General features: G+C 47.6%; 1 protein-coding gene across 1 annotated transcript in view; it reads right to left on the bottom strand.

The window, feature by feature from the left end:
- Positions 1-20,194, bottom strand: part of LOC121283421 (spermatogenesis-associated protein 22) — a 97,185-nt gene that overhangs the window by 21,904 nt on the left and 55,087 nt on the right. Inside the window, exon 9 of the mRNA XM_041197984.1 lies at positions 7,453-7,550. Within this exon, the coding sequence (XP_041053918.1) occupies positions 7,453-7,550 (98 nt within the window). The remainder of the gene's footprint in view (positions 1-7,452; positions 7,551-20,194) is intronic.

The following is a 20,194-nucleotide window of genomic DNA, read 5'->3' as shown; positions in this document are numbered from 1 at the left end:
AGGTTTACTTGCCCATGTTTGACTTGATGCCATTAGACTTCATGGAGTCCAGAACTCCCAGGGCATCTCCCTCCTGACCGTATACCACTGTGCTGCCAGCTCTGGTGTGTCTGTCCTGTCGGTGAAATAGGACAAACCCAGGGCTGGTGATGATGGTGTCTGGGACATTGAATTTCATGTGGGCCTGAATTTTTCGCTTGCTGGGCGCGTGCGATTAGCAGGCCCAGGAGTGGACAGGAAACAGGCCCCCGACTGCCATTACATGCTGGCTGGCCAATTAACAGCCAGCCAGTGTGAAACAAGAGCTGAGAAAGGCTCAGCATCACTAGTGGGGGCAGGAAGAGGGCGGATGCCAACGTCACTGCGGATGCTGGTTGGCGCTTCCAGTGAGCTCCCTGAAGGCAGACAGCAGCCTTAGGGACCTGCAGACTACCACAGAATAAATGAAACAACAAAAATGCTGCAAAATATGTCCATGCAGCACCATCAAGCACCTGAAAGCATATCTCATAAAAAAAATCAGTCCCCAAGGTACCTCTGTTTTATTTCCCCATGGAGATTTCACCTGCCCTGGATTGAGATTTCAGCAAAAATGTAAAGACAGCCTGGCCAATTGGCCCACCACCAGTCATAAAAGTGGATGGGGCCACGAAAATTCTCTTTGAATTGCCTCCTTAATGGGCTTGATTTCCCGCTTAATTGTCAGCGGGCACGTTTCTGATTGCTGCATACGCCTGCCAAGCGAGATATCATGTGAGTGTGTGACGAAGTCGGGGTGCTCGCACGACGTCATCTCGCGCTACTTGTGGGTGGATGGGTCAGGTACGCACCCATCCGTGGGACGGAAAATTCTGGCCCTTGAATATTTTTAAGGCAGAGCTAGATAGATTCTTGATTAACAACGGGGTGAAAGGTTATCGGGGGTAGGCAGTAATAAGGGGTTGAGGTTACATTCAGATTAGCCATGATCTTATTGAATGGCAGAGCAGGCTTGAGGGACCGAGTGGCCTACTCCTGCCCCTAATTCATATGTTCGTATGTCTGTAAGGTATAATTCCGTGAGTGTGACTATGTCAGGTTGTTGTTTAACTAGTCTGTGGGACAGCTCTTCCAATTTTGGCACAAGCCCTCAGGTGTTAGTAAGGAGGACTCTGCAGGGTCATCAGGGCTCAGTTTTGCCGTTGTCACTTCCAACGCCTAGGTCGTGCTGATTGGTCATCTGGTTTCATTCCTTTTAGATTTTGTAGTGATTTGTACAATTGAGTGGCTTTTTAGGCACTTCAGAGGGCATTAAAGAGTCCACCACATTGCTATGGACCTGGAGTTACATGTATGTCAGACCATGTAAGGATGATAGATTTCATTCCCTAAGGGATATTAGTGAAACAGATGGGTTTTTACAACAATTGACAATGGTTTCATGGTCACGATTACCAAGACTAGCTTTTTAACTCAAAATTTATTAACTGAATTAAAATCCCACCACTGCTGTGGTGGGATTCAAACCCATGCCCCCAGAGCATTAGCCTGGGCTTCTGGATTATGAGTCCAGTGGCATTACCACTTCGCACCACCACCTCCCCATGTGGGAGGAAACAAGGAAATGGCAGAAGCATTTAACAAGTATTTTGTGTCTGTCTTCATTGTAGAAGACACAAATAACACTCCTAAATACTTGTAAATCAAGAGGTAAAAGGGAGGGAGGAACATAAAACAATTACAATCACCAGGGAAGAAAACTAAAGGCTGACAAGTGCCCAGGACCTGATGGATTTCATCCTTGGTTCTTAAAAGACATGACTGCAGAGATAGTAGATGTGTTGGTTGGAATTTTCCAAAATTCCATAGTTTCTGGAAAAGTCCCATCAGATTGGAAAATAGCAAATGTTACTCCTCTATTCAAGAAGGAATACAGAAAGCAGGAAATTACTGGTTAGTTGGCATAACATCTGTCATAGGGAAAATGCTAGAACATTTTAGAAAGAAGGTTATAACAAGGGCACTTAGAAAAGCTGAATGCAATCAGGCAGAGTCAACATGGTTTTGTGAAAGGGCAATCATGTTTGACTAATTTATTAGTTTTTTGATGAAGTAACAAGAAACATGGATAAAGGGGAACCTGTAGATGTGCTGTACTTGGATTTCCAAAAGGTGTTTGAGGAGGTGCCAGGTCAAAGGTTACTACACAAAACAAGACCTTATGGTGTGGGAGATTAACATTAGCATGGATAGCAGATTGATGAGCAACAGGAAGCAGAGAGTAGGGATAAATGTGTCTTTTTTGGGTTGGCAAGATGAAACAAGTGGAGTGCCACAGGGATCAGTGCTGGGGCCTCAACAATTTACAATCTATATCAAAGACTTGGATGCCAGGACTGAATGTATGGTTGCTAAATTAGCTGATGACACAAAAGTAGGTAGGAAAGTAAGTTGTGAAGAGGACATAAGGAGTCTGCAAAGTGATATAAAAAGGTTAAGTAAGTGAGCAAAAATTTGGCAGTACAATGTGGGAAAATGTGAACTTGTCCACTTTAGTTGGAAGGCAGAAAAGCAGAATATTGTTTAAACGGAGAGAGGTTGAAGAACTCTGCGATCTAGATCTGGGAATGCTGGTACATGTATCACAAAAAGTTAATCTGCAGGTACAGCAAGTGATTAGGAAGGCGGAAGGAATGTTGTCGTTTATTCCAAGGGGAATGGAATATAAGAAGCTTGGCTACAGTTGTACAGGGCATTGGTGAGACCACATCTGGAGTACTGTGTACAGTTTTAGTCTCCTTACTTAAGAACATTAGAAGCAGTTCAGAGAAGGTTCACTCAACTGATTCCTGGCATGAAGGTCGAAAGGTTGATGAAAGGTTAGACACGTTGGGCCTGTATCCATTAGCATTTAGAAGATTAAGAGGTGATCTTATTGAAACATATAAGTTCTTGAGGGGACATGCCAAGGTGGTGCTTGAGAGGATGCTTTCCCTTATGAGACAGACCAGAACTAGGATACATAGTTTAAAAATAAGGGGTCTCCCACTTAAGATGAAGAGAATTTTTTTTTCAAATAAGAGCTACCACCTCATGCCAGGGCTGCCCGCACTATCCTGGGTCCCAGAAATGACCTTTTCCTTTGTCCCCAAGGTACACTCAGTGCCTGTGCAATAAAGTTTTGAGTCACCCATGTCCAGCATTACATACTGGAATACCCTGCACCTACAAAACAAATGAAGCATACTCAGGTTAATAACACAAAATGAAATGTAATATAATGTTGGCACTCAAGGATTATGAACAGAACAATATCAGGTGTTGATGGTCACACCATTAGAAAAAAGGAAAAAAAATGGGAGAACAAAAGATTACCTCCGACCAGTCCCTCTTGTGCTTACGTTTATGGGTGCTATGTCTAGGCACTCCCCCATTGCTGGCACCGGCACTAGAGACAGCCTGCTGACTCTGCTATCTTGTGGGCCTTGATGACATTGGCGGTCGTCTGATGGCTAGTGGAGCCTATGCTGGCCCCGCCTGAGAGGGAATGGCCAGTGCCACAGCTGGCAACTCCCCAGTCGCCGCAGCCTCATCAGATGCCATGGTCACTGGCAGAGGGGTGGAGAAGCTGCTGCCATCAACCCAAGCACCCTGAGAGGAGCCCACAGAGACAACAGGTAGCTTGTACACCAACGTGAGGTTGCTGTGGACCTCCCTGCTTATCACTGATGGATGGACGCCTAACTGGGATACTGGGTGCCTCATCCATCTCACACACGGACACTGACCAATTGAGGTCAGTGTCTGTGTGAGGGCTTGCAGGTCCGAGTGCAACCCCAGGAACCCGATTCGACTCCTGGTGCAGCCTCTCCACTTCGCCTGAGCATAGTCTTGGTCTCCAGCAGTCTTCTGACTGCGGGCAGTCTGGGCACTCTCTGCCTCTGCCTGCACCTCAAGCGAGTGTGAAGTGGCCACATCAAAATGCACCAAGATACTAGCTGATCTAATGCCCACTGAGGTGCTGGTATCTGTGCTGGTGCCTGCTTCAGAGAGTGGGTGTGACGTAGGTGCTTCTGGAGCCTGGTGGTCCTCCAGTATCAGGTGTAGCTCCTGGAGGTCCTCAGATTGGCTGCTTCGTGGCAGATCTAAGGGAGAACAAGGACATGTCATTAGTTAAAGTCATCACACTGTCACTGTGCATGCCAGGCACCCTGGTGAGACAATGAAGATCTGCATCATGGTGCCACTGTCTTTCAATGATCTATGAGGAATCTAGTCTGGAGGCTCCCATCAATGATGAGACTACACAAGAATGTTTGCACCAGCTGAAACTCTCACCTCAGTGCACTGCATTCTTACCTTCATCTGACACCCCAGCCTCTCTGCAGCTGGTTGACCGAGGTAAATGGTGCCTATCAAGATCCAAGGCATCTTGCTCGTACGTGGAGAAGAGGAGGTATGGAGGTCCTCCGCCAGTCCGTGATCTTTCAATACTGTTCTGGGATGTCTTCTCCTTAAAGGGCAGAGGAGCATTGATTAGTGCACTCTCTACCTACAGCACCATTGCAGCCTGGCCAACACCACCTGAGGAGCACCTTGCAGGGCACATCCAAATTGTGGCCCTCGAGCCGCAATGCACTCAGTCCAAGCAGCCAGGGCTCACCCCGTTGGCCAGCTCCAGCGTCATTGGCAGTTGGAACTCAGATTCTAACAGCCCTGAGCTGCACAGGGGACGGCCAGCCCTAAACATGCCAACACGGTACTCACCATTCCTGAGCACAGCAGGTCATTAAACCTCTTCTGGCACTGCACCCAGGTGTGCCGCACTACGTCATGGCTGCTCACCTGGGCTGCCACCTCCTCCCATGCCCTCTTTGTGAGGTGCGTTGCCTCCTCCTCCCATCCATGGTGACAAGGGTGTCCCTCTGGCAGCCAGCTCTTCCAGGAGGGCAGTGAGGCACTCATCCATCAAACAGGAGGCCAGGTGCCCAGCCAACCTCACCTCTCACCTGGCGTCTATATCTTCATTTGTAGCCATGTCGTTACAGCTACTCCGATGTGGGGAGCCTCCCTAAGGCTGCCTGCGTCGTTTTTGAACCAGCCACCGGGTTGCCATTGGACCTAGCAGCCGACAGACTCATGCCCACACCTGCCCCTTCTCTAACATTCTGCAGCCAGCATTCACACAGGGTGGGCCTACTTGGCCCGCTCCGTGTGAAATCACGGTCGCAGCCTGATCATGGCAGCAGTTTGTTTCACAGCTGCTTCCGCTCGCCCCCACAGAGCACGCCCAACAAGGACAAAATCCTGCCTGAGGATTCATGTGATTTCCCACAATTCCACCAGTTTTCTATCCATTGCCAGAGTTTACCATGAAGCCCCACAGCATTTACTTACCAGCCTTTTATGTGTAACTTTGTCAAAGGGCAGGATTTTGAGTTTGGCATGCGGGCGCAGTTGGCAGACATGGGAGCAGCTGGGAAATGAGCCGCTGCCTGCAATTGGCCCCTGACTGCTATTTCACGCTCGAGCATGTTGGGCGCGCACCCACATGCCAAGTGAAAAACTGCTCAAAAATTTTTTGGAAATCATGATAAACCACACCAAAGGGCCTATCACAGTCCACCTGGACCTTATTTCCTCAACAAAGTAAAGGGTGTTGGTCTGTCAAGATCTTCCTTTTTTGAATGCATGTTTCTAAATAATAAATTCGATTATTTTACAAGAATTGGAAGACTAATGTGCTGTAGTTGCATGTGTCTGTCTTTTCGCCTTTCGTATGGACACCTCATTAACCTGTGTCCAACCTTTTGTGACCTCCCCAGTGTCCAATTACTCCCTCATAATGATTCTCAGTGCTTCATAAATCTCTTCTCTAATCTCTTTCAGAGCTCTATCATCTATCCCATGGGATTTATTTGTTTAAAATCTGATTAGCCTGTTGAGAACTTCCATCTCATTTATAACAAAGTCATTGATTTCACTTGGGATATCTTGTTTTGGAGAGGGCCTGTTGCTCATATCTTCTGTGAGAAGGGTTTGTTCAGAATATTTACTATTTTGTGCTCATCCTCAGTTTAGCCCTAGCTGCTTTCATTTTTTTCCAGGTCCCTTGCTGCCTCTCTGGACCCATTTGTAACATGTTGCGGCAATCTCCGAGGCCATTATTCCTTTCTCCCTGCAGCGTTTATTCATGCCATTTTTCCTCTTCATCCACACTTTTAATCTGCTGATCCAGTTGGGTCACATTTCTTTAGTGTTAGTTTTGGGAACGTAGAGGTTTATGGATGCTTTGTCAGATGCACCTAAATCTCTCCGACTTTTTAATTCTCTCCTCAAAGACACACCTTAAAACCTACCTCTTTGACCAACATGTCCTAAAATCTCCTTATGTGGCTCAGTCTCACAATTTGTCTGACAATGCTCCTTTAAGACACCTTGGGACATTTTACTACATTAAAGGCACTTCAAAAATGAAAGCCTTGTTTCTCATTCGTGCACACCCACGGCAAACACACCTCTAGTTTTCCTTTCACTACTTTTTTTCTTACTTGTATTTTTCCTGTTTACATTTAGTTTAATTTGTTAATCCTAGCTATTTTCATCTGGTTTTATGTGATGTTCTCCTTTACTTTTGGCCTCCTCATAAGTTCAATTTGTCTTTTACTTCTCTTGAGTATTTTTAGTTAATCCGTTCATGGGGTGTCAGTATCGCTGGCAAAGCCAGCATTTATTGCCCATCCCTAATTGCCCTTGAGAAGATGGCAGTGAGCCACCTTCCTGAAAAACTGCAGTCCTTGTGGTACTCTATTAGGGAGGGGGGGTTCCAGGATTTTAGCCTAGCTAGAACCTGTGAAGAAACAATGATCTATTTCTAAGTCAGGATGGTGTGTGACTTGGAGGGAAACTTGATGTTCCCATGCGGATGCTGCCCTTGTTCTTCTAGGTGATAAAGCTGGCAGGTTTGGAGGGTGCTGTTAAAGAAGCCTTGGCAAGCTACTTGCATCGAGAGATGGTATTATTTAATTTGGCTTATTCACCTCCACAAATACATCTCTCCCGCCGCCCCCTGACCCCCCATTGCTTTGTCAGCTACTTCACGGGTGTTTTCTTTCATATTAGTTCCTCTCCTTTGAACTGTTCATTTCTTGGGTGCTTGCCTTCTAATTCTGCCTGGGTTCCCTTTAAGAAAATATCTTAAGTTATTGATCCGTCTGTTTTTCCAGTCCCTTTACTTTTAAATGATTCATTGAAACTTCACACACAGTCTGTGATCCTTTCACTTTACCTCAGATGGATTTTGAGTTGTTTGGCATATCTATACCCCAAGGTTTATCGATTTACAAAGAAACTTTGCAAGACCCCTTTGGAGCAGCTGCCACATCAGTGGACCAGAAGTGATTTATGATCGTAAAGAAATTCTGTACTGGCAACGTTTCAATTTGATTTAACATTATGGAATACCATACTTACTGTTTCATAGAACACAGATGGAACTGAATCCTTTCTATCTCTCAGAAGAAAGTTTTTAGCACTTTGTTCTCCAGCTCTGACAGCAGAATCTAGGGTAGCTGTAAAATAACAAGATTGTACAGATTTAAACAGGAAAAGGTTTATTTTATTTGTTCATTAATATTTTTTGTTTTATGTATGGAAACTGCTTCATAGCACATTCAGATAGATATTTATAATCTTCATTTGGAACAAAGGGCAAGTAAAAATGGCTTACATTTACAACTTGAGAAACAAGTCAAGACATTACTATTTGCTCAATATATAGTAGCTGAAGTGAACCAAGTATATAAATGAACTAAGTATATAAAATATTTTTTAAATTACTTAAAATGTATAACAGATCAGTCAGCATTGGACGTAGAAAGATAAATAAACATTCTAGGTATAAGATGCAGTTCTTTAGAGGCCAGATTTTGTGATAAAGTGCTCGCTATTATAACAGAGGAAATATGACAACATTCTCCCCATGGAGACCTCCATATGCGCACATGTGGGCACCACTTCATCAGGGAGCGGGCGGACACGCTCTCCGACTCGCATGACACTCTGTTGAGGGCTTCCAACAGTTCTGCATGATGTTCCCCCGCCTTCAGCTGAATCTCCAGGATGAGTTGAAAAGCCAAATTCAGAGGCTCATCATCTGAATCGGACCTCACAGATGCCTCTTCCCCAACAGTCCTCTGATTGCCAGGGAGCTTGGCTGAACCTGCTGCTGACATGTGTCCATGTGGTGCCCACCGAATTATGAACCTGAGCCTGCTCTAGATCTAGGTCCCAGCAAAGTGTGTCTCTGCGCTGGTGGAGGATGTGGGTAAGCCCTGTAATAGATCTTCCAGGCTGCTTATTTCCAGCTCTTCAATGGAGGAGGTGTCCTTTTGGCTGGAGGTGAGGACCAGGATGGAGCTGAGAGACTGGCTGACCAAGGGTGCCGGTCTTTTGGCAGATCTCCCTGTGAACCAAAGTACAGATAATTAGTGCATGTCTGCAGGGTCAAAAGCAGCCTGTTGCCGCACTTAGTGCAAATCTGGGATGATTCTGCCCTCAGTAACAATTATTTACAAATGACAGGTGGGTAGAGGTCACCACACTGGAATGGATGCCACTTAGAGCAAGCCTGCTCGAAAGCCTCAAAAGTTTTGTGGGCAGCTGTCAGCAATGGTAACGGTGAGTGCCATTCCTTCACTCCTGACCATGAAATACAGGCCTATATCTTTATTATTTAATGTCAATTTTCTCCTAGCTACCTTGAGACAGATTTTCCCACCCTGATTGGATTTGCAAAAAAAAATGGTGTTGGTGGCCTCCATGCTAGTCTGCTTCCTCCGTTCTCGACTCTGCTGACTTCCCTGAGAACGGAGGAAGAGTGGGAGCAGGTGGGGAAGTAAGGTCGCCTGCTTCATTAATTCACCGTGGTGAGGTCCTTCAAGACCTTGCCTTCTGACTTCTCAAGATTTTCATGTGAACAGGTGGACATTAAGAGCTCTGTAAGATTGACCAGCTTCAACCTGGCGAGAACAGGGGCAGCAACACTGAACAGTTTTATTTGATAGAATAGTACAAGAATGGACAAAGAACTATTGAGCAGCAATGAAACTTCAATAATCAACCTTCTCTACCTGATCCCAGGTCCCAGCTCTCCATTTGTCCTGGCCACTTTAAAGATGAAGATTGTCTCATCTTTTTAAGACCATGCACAGACAGCAGCCACAGCAATGGCCGCTGATTCCAGCCAGAATTTGGCCTGCTTCCCTTATGTTTCACCTCCATTCTCGCCTCCCCACCAGACCCCCACAACCCCCAGCCTGGCCTCTAACTGGGCAGCAGACCTCTCTCTCGGATCATTAGGGCCCCGGCCACCCGCCTCCCAGCAGGGTGGGAATGCAAGCTAGATCAGTCCCATCTCCCAATCCCTGTCTGGAAAAAGGAAAATCTGGCTCCTCAACTCATAAGAGATTCAGTTCCCTTTGCTGTTGTTTGTCTCTTTTGCCCAGTTCATTGTCAGTGTTGCCCTTTCTTCTGACATCTTTGAATCCTTAATCTCTATATTCTCTTCTGTTTCCCTCCACTCTTTACATTTGTTTGGCTTTTCCATGCCAATTCTGATGAGGGACGACACCCAAAATACAAATGTACTTTTTCCTCTCAGACATCTGCCTGACATGCTGTGAATTTCCAGCATTTTCTATTTTTATTTCAGATTATGGAGTGCATCAATCAACTGCTCACTCAATCACATATTATTCTTGCTGTAAACAGACATGTTCACATGTTGTGTTTGTACTATTTTACCTCTCATTGCTGTGTACATCTATCTATTAATGAGATACACAGCCACAAAACTTTGTAATGTTATTCTGTAATATTTTCCAGGGACACTTCTGGTAGCTGGCCACTGAAGAATATAGAAATGGCAGTTATCACCACCGTACTAGACTACACCGACATTACTGACAAATTTCTGGAGGCACAAACATAAGCAAAATATTTTAATTTAACTTCACAATCAACATTTTCTATGTATTTCAAAACCCTTCAGTATAATTGCCTTCTCAATATCAACATGCTTCAGAGCAATCCAAACTGGAGAATATAGCCATGATAATAATGATAAATATAGTAATTAGTTGAGATTCTGGAAGAAAACCTGAGGAAGAATTTTAAGAGGCTCCTTACTAGCAAAGTCTTTGCCAAATCAATTATATACTTTTCACAAGTTGTAACATAATATGGCATTTTGCAAAGCAGTTCATGAGAGCAGATACGGAATGTTACTTTTTAAAGCTACTCTAAAAGCAAATCATAGCAAAACATGAATGGGATGGATGGGTAGAATAAATATGGATTAATTTAGCACCTTTCACTTCTACAGGTTGTCCCAAATACTTCACAGACAATGAATTACTTTTGGCACTTTGTTAGAGCATTATATGCGGCAGTCAATTTGTGCACAGCAAGATCTCTCAAACAGCAATGAGATGAGTTAATCTATTTTGCTGATACCAGTTAAGGGATAAATGTAGTCCAAAATACTAAGAGATCCCCCATATCTTCTTCAAATAGTGCCACAGAATCGTTTACTTCCAGCTGAGAGAGCAGGCATGGGGCAGGATTTTCCTTGCCTGCTGGCGTCATGACGTGCCTGAGGAGACAATGTGGCGGGAAGGTCAAAAATTGGTTTCACGACGTCATGAAACCTGTTTGAATCGTCTGCTCTGACCGTCAGTGACAGGCTGCGTTTCCCGCTGTTGGACGTCGGGAACTTAATTGTAATACATCCGCATATTATTATAAGCCCAGCTTGCTGGAATCATCTCCCCACACTAGATCATCCAAGAATCACACCAACATATTTCACAACAGCATATAAAAGGCATGTACCTAGCAAGCTGACTTCCAGGGGAACTCAGAGGTGAGTGCACAGTAACATTACGCAGCGCTCATGAGGGTCACCTGTTGGACCTCAAGGTTGAGGCATCACACATTCAGGCGATGGCATAGGCAAGTCACTTTTTCCCAGCTGGCTGACAGTGCGGTGCCAGGGCAAGGGCTGCACTGCAATTGAGGTGAATTGTGGAGGGGGCAAGGGCTGCCCTGCAGTTGATGGTTATGCACAAGCATGTGCAGGGGGATGGGGGGGTGGTGGAGGAAAATGGCCACGCATTAGGGAAAGCTTGTACGAAGCAACCATTCTTCCGCAGCTGAGACAGTTCAGGCGCAGCCACATTGACATGCCTGGAGTCAGGCCTCTAACCTATCTGCCCACTCAAGCAATGCAGAGGCATGAAAGTGCCACCAAATGCTCCAGAGCTTTTCACCTCTCAGGCACAGACTACAAACTACTGAGCGTTTTAGTGGATTGAAGAACAATTGGACACCTGCGCATGTTGTACAATCCACTTACGAAAGTCACTAGCCCTTGCAATGTCATCATTCAGATTTGGACCAGTCTCCCCCTTGGTTCAAGCTAACAGTGCAGCCTTGCAGTGCGAGTTAGGAGAATGCCTGCGCCTGAGCTGAGAGCACAGCATGCAGTCCAGTGGCCAAAGCTGCCTCCAATCGGTCAGGTGGAATGGGGTAGAGTTAGGTGGGGTCTTGGGCAGCCAAGCAGGACACTAAACTCTGGCCATCCAAGTGGTGGCCAGGACTCTGGGATGCATTAAAGGGCCTTCAGACTTAGCCAAGAGAGGTTCTTAGAACACCCATGCTAACCACACATCTCTCTTCCATCCAGCAGGAGTACAAAATCAAGAGCATGGAGCCTGGTGACCTAGCTGTATGCTTCATGGCTTACAGAGAGTGGAGATGAAGAAGAGAGCGATGGGGGCATCTGGTAAGGCAGAGCAAGGAGCAGCACCCTCAGGAAGAAGGAGCAGCTGGGGCTCCCGCACACACAGTTGAAGAGCCATAACGAACCATCGCTGGTCAGTGCCTAGCTAGACTCAGGGTCTATGGATTCTCACAGATGACCAAGAACCAATGCCAAAGACTGCATATGTCCAGGGAACTGGTCAGTCAAATCTGCCACCTGCTAAATGATTTTGCTCCACGAGGACATGAAGAGCATCCACTGCCAGTGATCATGAAAGTGACCGTGGTGCTCAATTTTTACGTCAGTGGCTCCTTTCAGGACTCCATAGATGATCTCTGTGGAATATCGCAAGCCTCCAACCACAAATGCATTCATGAAGGCATGAATGCCAACTTCGCAAAGGCACACAACTTTGTGCATTTCACCCAGGATCAGGAAAGCCAGGATGCAAGAGTGCTGTGACTTGTCCAGGTCTCAAGTTTTCCACAGGTGCAGGGTGTCATCAACTGCACTCACATGGCACTCAGATCTCCGTGGCAATAAGCAGTCAACTATGTCAACCGCAAGGGCTTCCACTCACTGAATGTTCACCCGGTGTGTGACCACCACAAATGCATCCTGCAGGTCTGCTCATGGTTCCCAAGGAGTGCCCACAACTCCTACATTCTCAGTTGGTCTCAGATTCCTGACGTCTTCCAGGATCCATAAGGGCTGCAGGGCTGGTTCCTCGGGGACAAGGACTACACGCAGAGGATGTGTCTGATGACAGCCGTGCAGCGGCTTCAGACTGCAGCAGAATGAAGATATAGAGGCCAGTGCAACAACTCGCACCTTGGTGGAGCAAACCATCAGGATGCTGAAAATGAGGTTCTGGTGCCTGGACCAGTCTGGTGGAGCCTTGCAATATAGTCCATAGAGGGAGTCACACATTGTTGTCGCCTGCTGCCCCTTTTACAACCTGGTGCTGGAAAGGAGGAGATGGGGGTGCTGGACATCTCCTCCGATGAGGATGTCGATGGGGATGAGGGTGAGGAGGTCCTCGAAGGCAAGAAGGATGGTAATGAGGCCATCACACTGGCCAGACGAGGCAGGCGCACTCGGGAGGCCCTTATAGCTGCTAGATCTGTGGATGACGATGACAACTGGCAGTGGGGAGACACCGTAGATCCTCACATTGCATCTATGAATGCTTGACTCCAGTCTGACTGATGGTAGCACATATACCCTCTGTGATAAGGCTGCTGTCATGGAGGTGCAGCGGAGGACCTAACTGGCACTCGATTCCAGGCAGATGATGGTGACATGCAGTGAGGACACTCCGCAGATCTGTCTGGCCTAGGGCAACTCACTTGCGCTTTGTGATCAGGGTCATATCATGGAGATGCAGCCGTGAAACTTTAAATGCACCTGATACTTTGACCAATTCAGGAGCACAGCATCACTGGTTACAGATGCTGATGAGATCAGGGTTCAGCCCCACCTCAAAGGCACTGACAGCACACAGAGAAAATGACGGAACTCTGTGATACCTGCCCACAACATTGTGGCAGCAATGACAAGCACCATTGAGGTGCAGGTATCACTATTGTGTCCACTGAATGTGAAGTCAGACCATCACTTTGGTCTCGAGGCTTCACAAAGCGCAAGGAAGAGGCCCTGGACAGAAACACCAGCCTTTATCTTGTGCAGTAACCAAAGTTTCACATCTGAGTGACACGAACACTGCTCATCAGAATAAGGGGCCAAAGGCAAGGGGACATTCTTGGGAGTTAATTTACAATGGTGAACATTATGTACAAGTAATTAACTTCCATTCTCCAGGCTGTGTAACTACATCTTCTTAAATCTTCCTAATCGTGCCACTACATCTTGGTGTTCTCCCAACATCCACAGCAGAAGTGGAAGTAGCCTGCTGACTGCTATGCCCTGTCTGTGATGACCTTGACAGGTGTCCTCTGGAGTGCCGAGACCTAGAGGGCCCTGTCTTGCTTTCAAGGTCCTGCTGTGTGGCAGTGGCTCCTTCCTCGGCCTGCAGAACTGCAGCTGCTTGGGTCACAGGAAGAGGGGATTCGGATGGGCCAGACACTCCCAGAGTTACCTGGGTGGATGGTCCCAGGGTGTACACCTGCCGATCCTCCACCCTATGTGTGGCCGAAGGCACCTGGTTGATTTCTTGAGGAGAAGGGGAAGCTGGAGTGAGCTTGAGCTGCCCTGCACCCCTCTCACCTTGACACTGCTGGAGGCCAACTATGGCATCAGTGATGGGGTTCAGCCTGCACAGCAATGCAGGACCATTGTCCTGGACCAAGGTCTCCATCATCCTACCAATGTTCACCTCAGTGTGTTGGCAGGCCAGCGTTAGCACCTCAGACTGAAGGTGGACAAACTCCTCCATCATGCCTTGCAATCTGAGAAGTGCAGCAGACATCCCTTCTTGATGTTCCCGAGCTTGCCTTTGCAGCTCCAGCAACTGAGGTATGACCGCGTGCTGAAGCCCCTCATCTGGCTCAGACTCAGCAGATTTCTGGCCTCCAGCATTCCTCTGAGTGCCGGAAACCTAGGAAGTCCCTGCCCCCACCTGCTGTGGATCAGTGTGGTGCTCACCAGATTGTGATCCCGAGGCTTCTCTAGAATTAGGTCCCACTGAGGTGTGTCTCTCTGCACTGTTGGAGGGTGTGGGTGAGCGCTGTGATGAGTCTTCAATGAGGATGCTTTCAGATTCTTCTTCCAAAGTGTCTTCAAGTCTTGATTGGAGTCCTGGGTCATGGACTTCCTCAGCTGTTCCCAGATGTGCTGGCATAAGCAAAGAGAGATAATTAGTGCATGCCAGTGGCCTGTGAAACAGGACATCTCACTCATAGCATGGTTGTCTGATGGATGTGCATTGCTGGATCCTCACTTGGTACAGCACTGCCGACCTCAACGTCAGTAGAAGAATGGTCCATATCTTCACCAGCCAGCTGTATGACTCTATTTTCAAAATCTGTGAGGACCTCGATTTCAGGCATTCCTCCACCGATCTGCAGCCTCTCCCTTTTGTTGTGTGCCAGCTTGTCCTGCACAAAGAGAGATGAAGAGAGTGTAAGCAGGATGCCTGCCACGCTAGATGGTAATTATGCCTGGCATGTGTGGGTGGTGAGCGGTGCCATGGACAGGATGAGGACAATGAAGGTGTGTGCAAGAGAGTGAATGGTGATGTCCGTTGAACTGGGAGTGAGTGCAATCCCTGTCAATGTGTGATGGGTTTGAAGTGTATGAGTCGAGAGTAATGAGAAGAATGACTTACCATAGTGAAATGAAGGAGATCATTTATCCTCTTTCGGCACTGCGTGGCTTTCCTCTTTTGCAGGGAGTTGGCACTGATCACTGCTGCCACCACCTCCCAAGCTGGATTGGTGATGTTGCTGCCCCTGCTGTGGCCAGAGCAGTGGTAGAGGACATCACAGTTGGCCTCCACAGCTGCAGTCTTCTTGCCTTTCAGGGCCATGTCTTTTGTGCAGCAGTCCTGGGTTAGACGCACTGAGAGATGTGCACATAGTTGCACTTTAAATATGGTGCCCAGTGTAAGAAAGCGGCTACATGACAGCATGGTGAGCAATCAGAGGCTGCTCGCGACCAAAACGGCGTGTTTCCCGGGAATGCATAATTAATGAAGCGGGATTGGGATGATACCATGTGAAAAGCCACCAGGTAAAACGTCCTTTTTTCTGCCTGCTACCACACTTAGTGCAAATCTGGGACTATTCCATCCACTGTCTAACTCTGTTTAACATCTAAACCAAAAGACAGCATCTTTGACAATTTGGGACTCCTTCAAGATTGCTCTGAAGTGCCAGCCTAGTTTATGTGCTCACATGGTTTCTCTATTTAAGGAGCAGCCATAAGCAGCGGTTATGGTTTTAATCAGATACTTCAGTCAGAAATTATTGTTCCTTAAAACTAACTCACTCTATTTCTTTCAATGAAAAATGTATCCCTCACCAGTCCCAATGGTACATAATAGAAGCTGTACACACAGTTAGAGTAATTATAGATACTTTCAGAGAAAAAAGAATCACAAAGCTGAAAACTCTTGGCAACCTTAAAATCACAAACTACAAAAAAACAAAGCTCAGAGTAACCCAAGGCAATGTCTTACATGTAACCTATTTTGGGCCATTCATGATTCTAAACTGCCACCATTGCACTATCTTTGGCCACATAACTAGCCTGATGAAGAGTCACAGAACAAATTTTTACTATTCTATTTCACTGATTTGTTTTCCCTCAATAAAAATATAACAATCTGTAAATTTGTCAAATAATAGCAGTCCTACTTAGCAGACATTCACTGATTACATTTTTATTCAGCAATTCTCTGGTGAGTATAATTCCTTCCTTTCAAACAAATTTAAAGCTATACGGTTAATAGTTCAATTACCATTTTACTTAATTCCTTTCATCTATCTTCATTATGTAAAACTGAAGTTACTGATGAGAACAAACCTAATTAAATACTAATGAAGCATGGGTAACTTAGTCATGAAGTGCAAAAGGTTTAATGGCACACATACAAATTTGTTTTTCAGTTCATTGTACTTTTTCTTTTCATCCTGTCATTGGCCTCTCCAAAGTACATCCTCTCACAATGTAAAGTAGCATGCTGAAGAAACAGAATATTTTCTTTCTCTTTGTTCTTTCACGGGATGAGGGCGCCACTAGCAAGCAGAACATTTGTGACCCATCCCTAATTGCCCCTGAACTGAGGGACTTGCTAGGCCATTTCAGAGAGCATTTGAGAGTCAACCACAATGTTGTGGGTCTGGAGTCATATGCAGGCCAGAACAGGTAAGGATGGTAGATTTCCTTCCCTAAATGGCATTAGTGGACCAGGTGGGTTTTTGCAACAATCAATGATAATTCCATCGGGCGGAATCGTCCCAGATTTTCCCAAAGTGCGGTAGCGGGCGGGAAAAAGGACATTTTACCCGCCGGCCACAATGGTGGCTTTTCACGCTGTATGACCCTATTCCCAGCGCCTCATAAATAATGCATTCCTGGGAATCACACAGAATCACTGGCAGGGCAGCCTCTGATTCGCCCACCCCACTGTCATTTCAGGCGTTCAGTAATCCACATGACATATTTAAAGGGCGCCCCTGCACAGAGCTAGCTCTCTTTAAAGACATCGGAAACTGCTCGAAAGTCATGGCTGCCAAAGGGAGGAAATGACGGGCAGAATTTTCCTAGCCCGCTGGCGGCAGGCGTAATAGGTGACGAGCGCGGAAAATACGGGGTGGCCTGCTTCACCACTGCATGAAAGCAGGTCGCAACTGTCCACTCACCCCACCGATAGCGAGCCACGTTTCCCGCCATCAGTTGGCGGGGAGCTAATTGTAATACACTGGCATATAATTAAAAGGCCATCCCGCTAGGCTCTTGGAACCACGCTGTATCGTCTGTCCATGCCAGCGGGAAAGCATGCCGACGTGTTTCACAACAGGAATTGGGCGACATGCACTTGGCAGCCTTCATTTTGCGAGAACTGAGGTGAGTGAGCAGCAGCGTTCTCCTCAGCTTGCCCGTTGTTTACAGGCCTCAGAGGCGTCGGGGAGGGGAGGGAGCAATTGATGCCTGGCCCCGGAGGCGACTGCTGGGGGCCGGGGGGTGGGGGGTAAGTTTCCGGGGGCAAGTGTTGGCCAGCCTTGGAGGCAACTGCTGAGGACTGGGCGTGGGGGGGTGTCAAGTGCTGCCCTGGCACTGCATCCCGAACACAGGAAATTGAGGTGGGGGACAGGGTAACAAGGGGAGTGGCCATGCATTAGGGACACCTGTATAAACTGACCATGCCTCAGCAACTAAGACAGATCAGGCGCAGCCACAGTAATATGATTGCGGTCAGGCTCCTAGCCTGCCCACCCATGCAAGCAACACAGAGGCACCAAAGGCCACCAAGCACTCCACACCTTATCCCCTCACCCCAGCCAGCACAGACTTCGAGACCGCCACCACTTCATTGCACCGCAGAGCAGTTGGACTGCACATGTTGTACAATCTCCTCGGAAACGCTGGCCATGTAGCAGTCACTGCTGGAGGCGCTCACAGCCCCTTGCAATCTCAGCATCCTAGTTTGGACCTGTATCCCCCATGTCGCAGGTTGACAGGGCAGCCCATGCAGCGCACTCATCTCTAGCCATCCAAGGGGTGACCAGCACTTTCTGGGAAGCATTAAGGGGTAGTCACACAGAGCCAGGATAGGTGCTAAGTACAGCCACGATAACCACGTCTCTCTCTTTCATGCTGCAGGAGGACAACATCAGGATCATGGAACAAAAACAGAATTACCTGGAAAAACTCAGCAGGTCTGGCAGCATCGGCGGAGAATAAAAGAGTTGACGTTTCGAGTCCTCATGACCCTTCGACAGAACTTGAATGAGTCCACTTTTCTTGGACTCACTCAAGTTCTGTCGAAGAGTCATGGGGACTCGAAACGTCAACTCTTTTCTTCTCCGCCGATGCTGCCAGACCTGCTGAGTTTTTCCAGGTAATTCTGTTTTTGTTTTGGATTTCCAGCATCCGCAGTTTTTTTGTTTTAATCTCAGGATCATGGATCTTGGTGACCTAGCTGTATGCCTGATGGCCTACAGAAGGCCAGCCATAGAAGACAGAGGATAGAGCGACTGAGGCACCTGGCCGTGCAAAGGCAGGAGCAACAACCTCGTGAAGAAGGACCAGCGGGGGCTCCCATACACACTGCCCAGGAGCGACAGTGAGCCATGGCTGGTCAGCGCCTGGCAATACCCAGGGTCTACAGACACCACCTGTTATTCCTGCAGATGACTGAGAACCAGTGTCGCTAACGACTGTGAATGTCTAGGGACCTGGTGGCTCACATCTGCCACTTACTGCAGGACTTGGTGCCAAGGGGGCATGGAGGACATTCAATGCCAGTGGCTGTGAAAGTGCTCAATTTCTATGCCAGTGGCTCCTTTCAGGGCTCCACAGGTGACCTCTGTGGGATTTCACAATCCGCCATCCACAAATGCATCCATGAGGTTATGGATGCCATCTCATCCACGGCACAGCTTTTTTGTGCATGTCACCAGGGACTGGGACAGCCAGGATGCAAGGGTCAATGGATCTGCCACAGGTGCAGGGTGCGACTGACTGCACTCATGTGACGCTCAGGTCTCCATCGCTACAGTGGACTTCATCAACCTCAAGGGCATGCACTCATTGAATGTGCAGCTGGTATGCGATCACCAGAAACGCATCATGCAGGTATGTGCACAGTTTCCATTGAGTGTGCACAATGCCTACATCCTGAGTTGCTCGCAGATCCCTGCAATCTTCCAGTGTCCACAGAGGCTGCGGGTTTGGCATCTTGGGGACAAGGGCTATCTACAGAGGCTACGGCTGATGACACCCATGCAGCAGCGTCAGACTGCAGCAGAGCGACACCATAATGAGGCTCATGCAGCAGCTCGCAACTTGTTGGAGCAGACCATCAGGATGCTGAAGATGCGGTTCCGGTGCCTGGACTGGTCTGGTGGATCCCTGCAATACAGTCCACAGATGGTGTCACACATCATCATCGTCTGCTGTGCCTTTTACAACCTGGCATTGTAATGGAGAGAGGAGCTGGCTGAGGAGGAGATGGAGGGGCTGCATGTCTCCTCCAATGAGGAGGACGCCACAGGGATGAGGGTGAGGGGATCCTCGATGGTGATGACGATGGGGATGGGGCACTCGCACTGGCTAGACGAGGCAGGCACACTCAGGCGGCCCTCATAGCTACCAGATTTGTGGAGGATGATAATGACATGCAATGAGGTGTTCCCATAAATCCTCACATTGCAGTCATGAATGTTTGACTACAGTCTGGCTTATCGCAACGCCAATACCCTCTGTGAGACTGCTCCTGATGCAGTGGAGGCCCTAGTAGTCACTCGATTGCAAGAGGACGATGACATCATGCAGTGAGGACACTCCAGAGATCTTCACATAGCCTCTGAGAATGTCTGACTCCTGTCTGGCGGAGGGCAGCTCGCTTGTGCTCCATGATCAGAGCCATCTCAGAGGAATAGCCATGAAACTTCAGATGCATCTGATGCTGTGTCCACCTTCAGCTCCTCAACCCTTCAGGAGCTGGTGCACAGCATCACTGGTCGCAGATGCTGGTGTGATGGAGGCCAGCCCCACCTTAAAAGGTGGTGAGAGCACACAGAGAGTATCAGAGAACTCTGTGACGCCTGCCCACTACATTCTGGCAGCAATGACCAGCACCGCAAAGGTGCAGGGATCAGTAATGTTTCCAGGGAGTGTGAGGCTAGACCATCACTGTGGTCTGAACGCTGCACAGAGCACAGGGAAGATGCCCTGGACTAAGACACCTGCCTTTTAATCTTGTGC

Source organism: Carcharodon carcharias, chromosome 10 (genome assembly GCF_017639515.1).
Source record: "Carcharodon carcharias isolate sCarCar2 chromosome 10, sCarCar2.pri, whole genome shotgun sequence".
In the NCBI taxonomy this organism is placed as follows: domain Eukaryota; kingdom Metazoa; phylum Chordata; class Chondrichthyes; order Lamniformes; family Lamnidae; genus Carcharodon; species Carcharodon carcharias.
The sequence above is the reverse complement of the archived record's forward strand: the minus strand, read 5'-3'. Positions and strand labels throughout refer to the sequence as shown.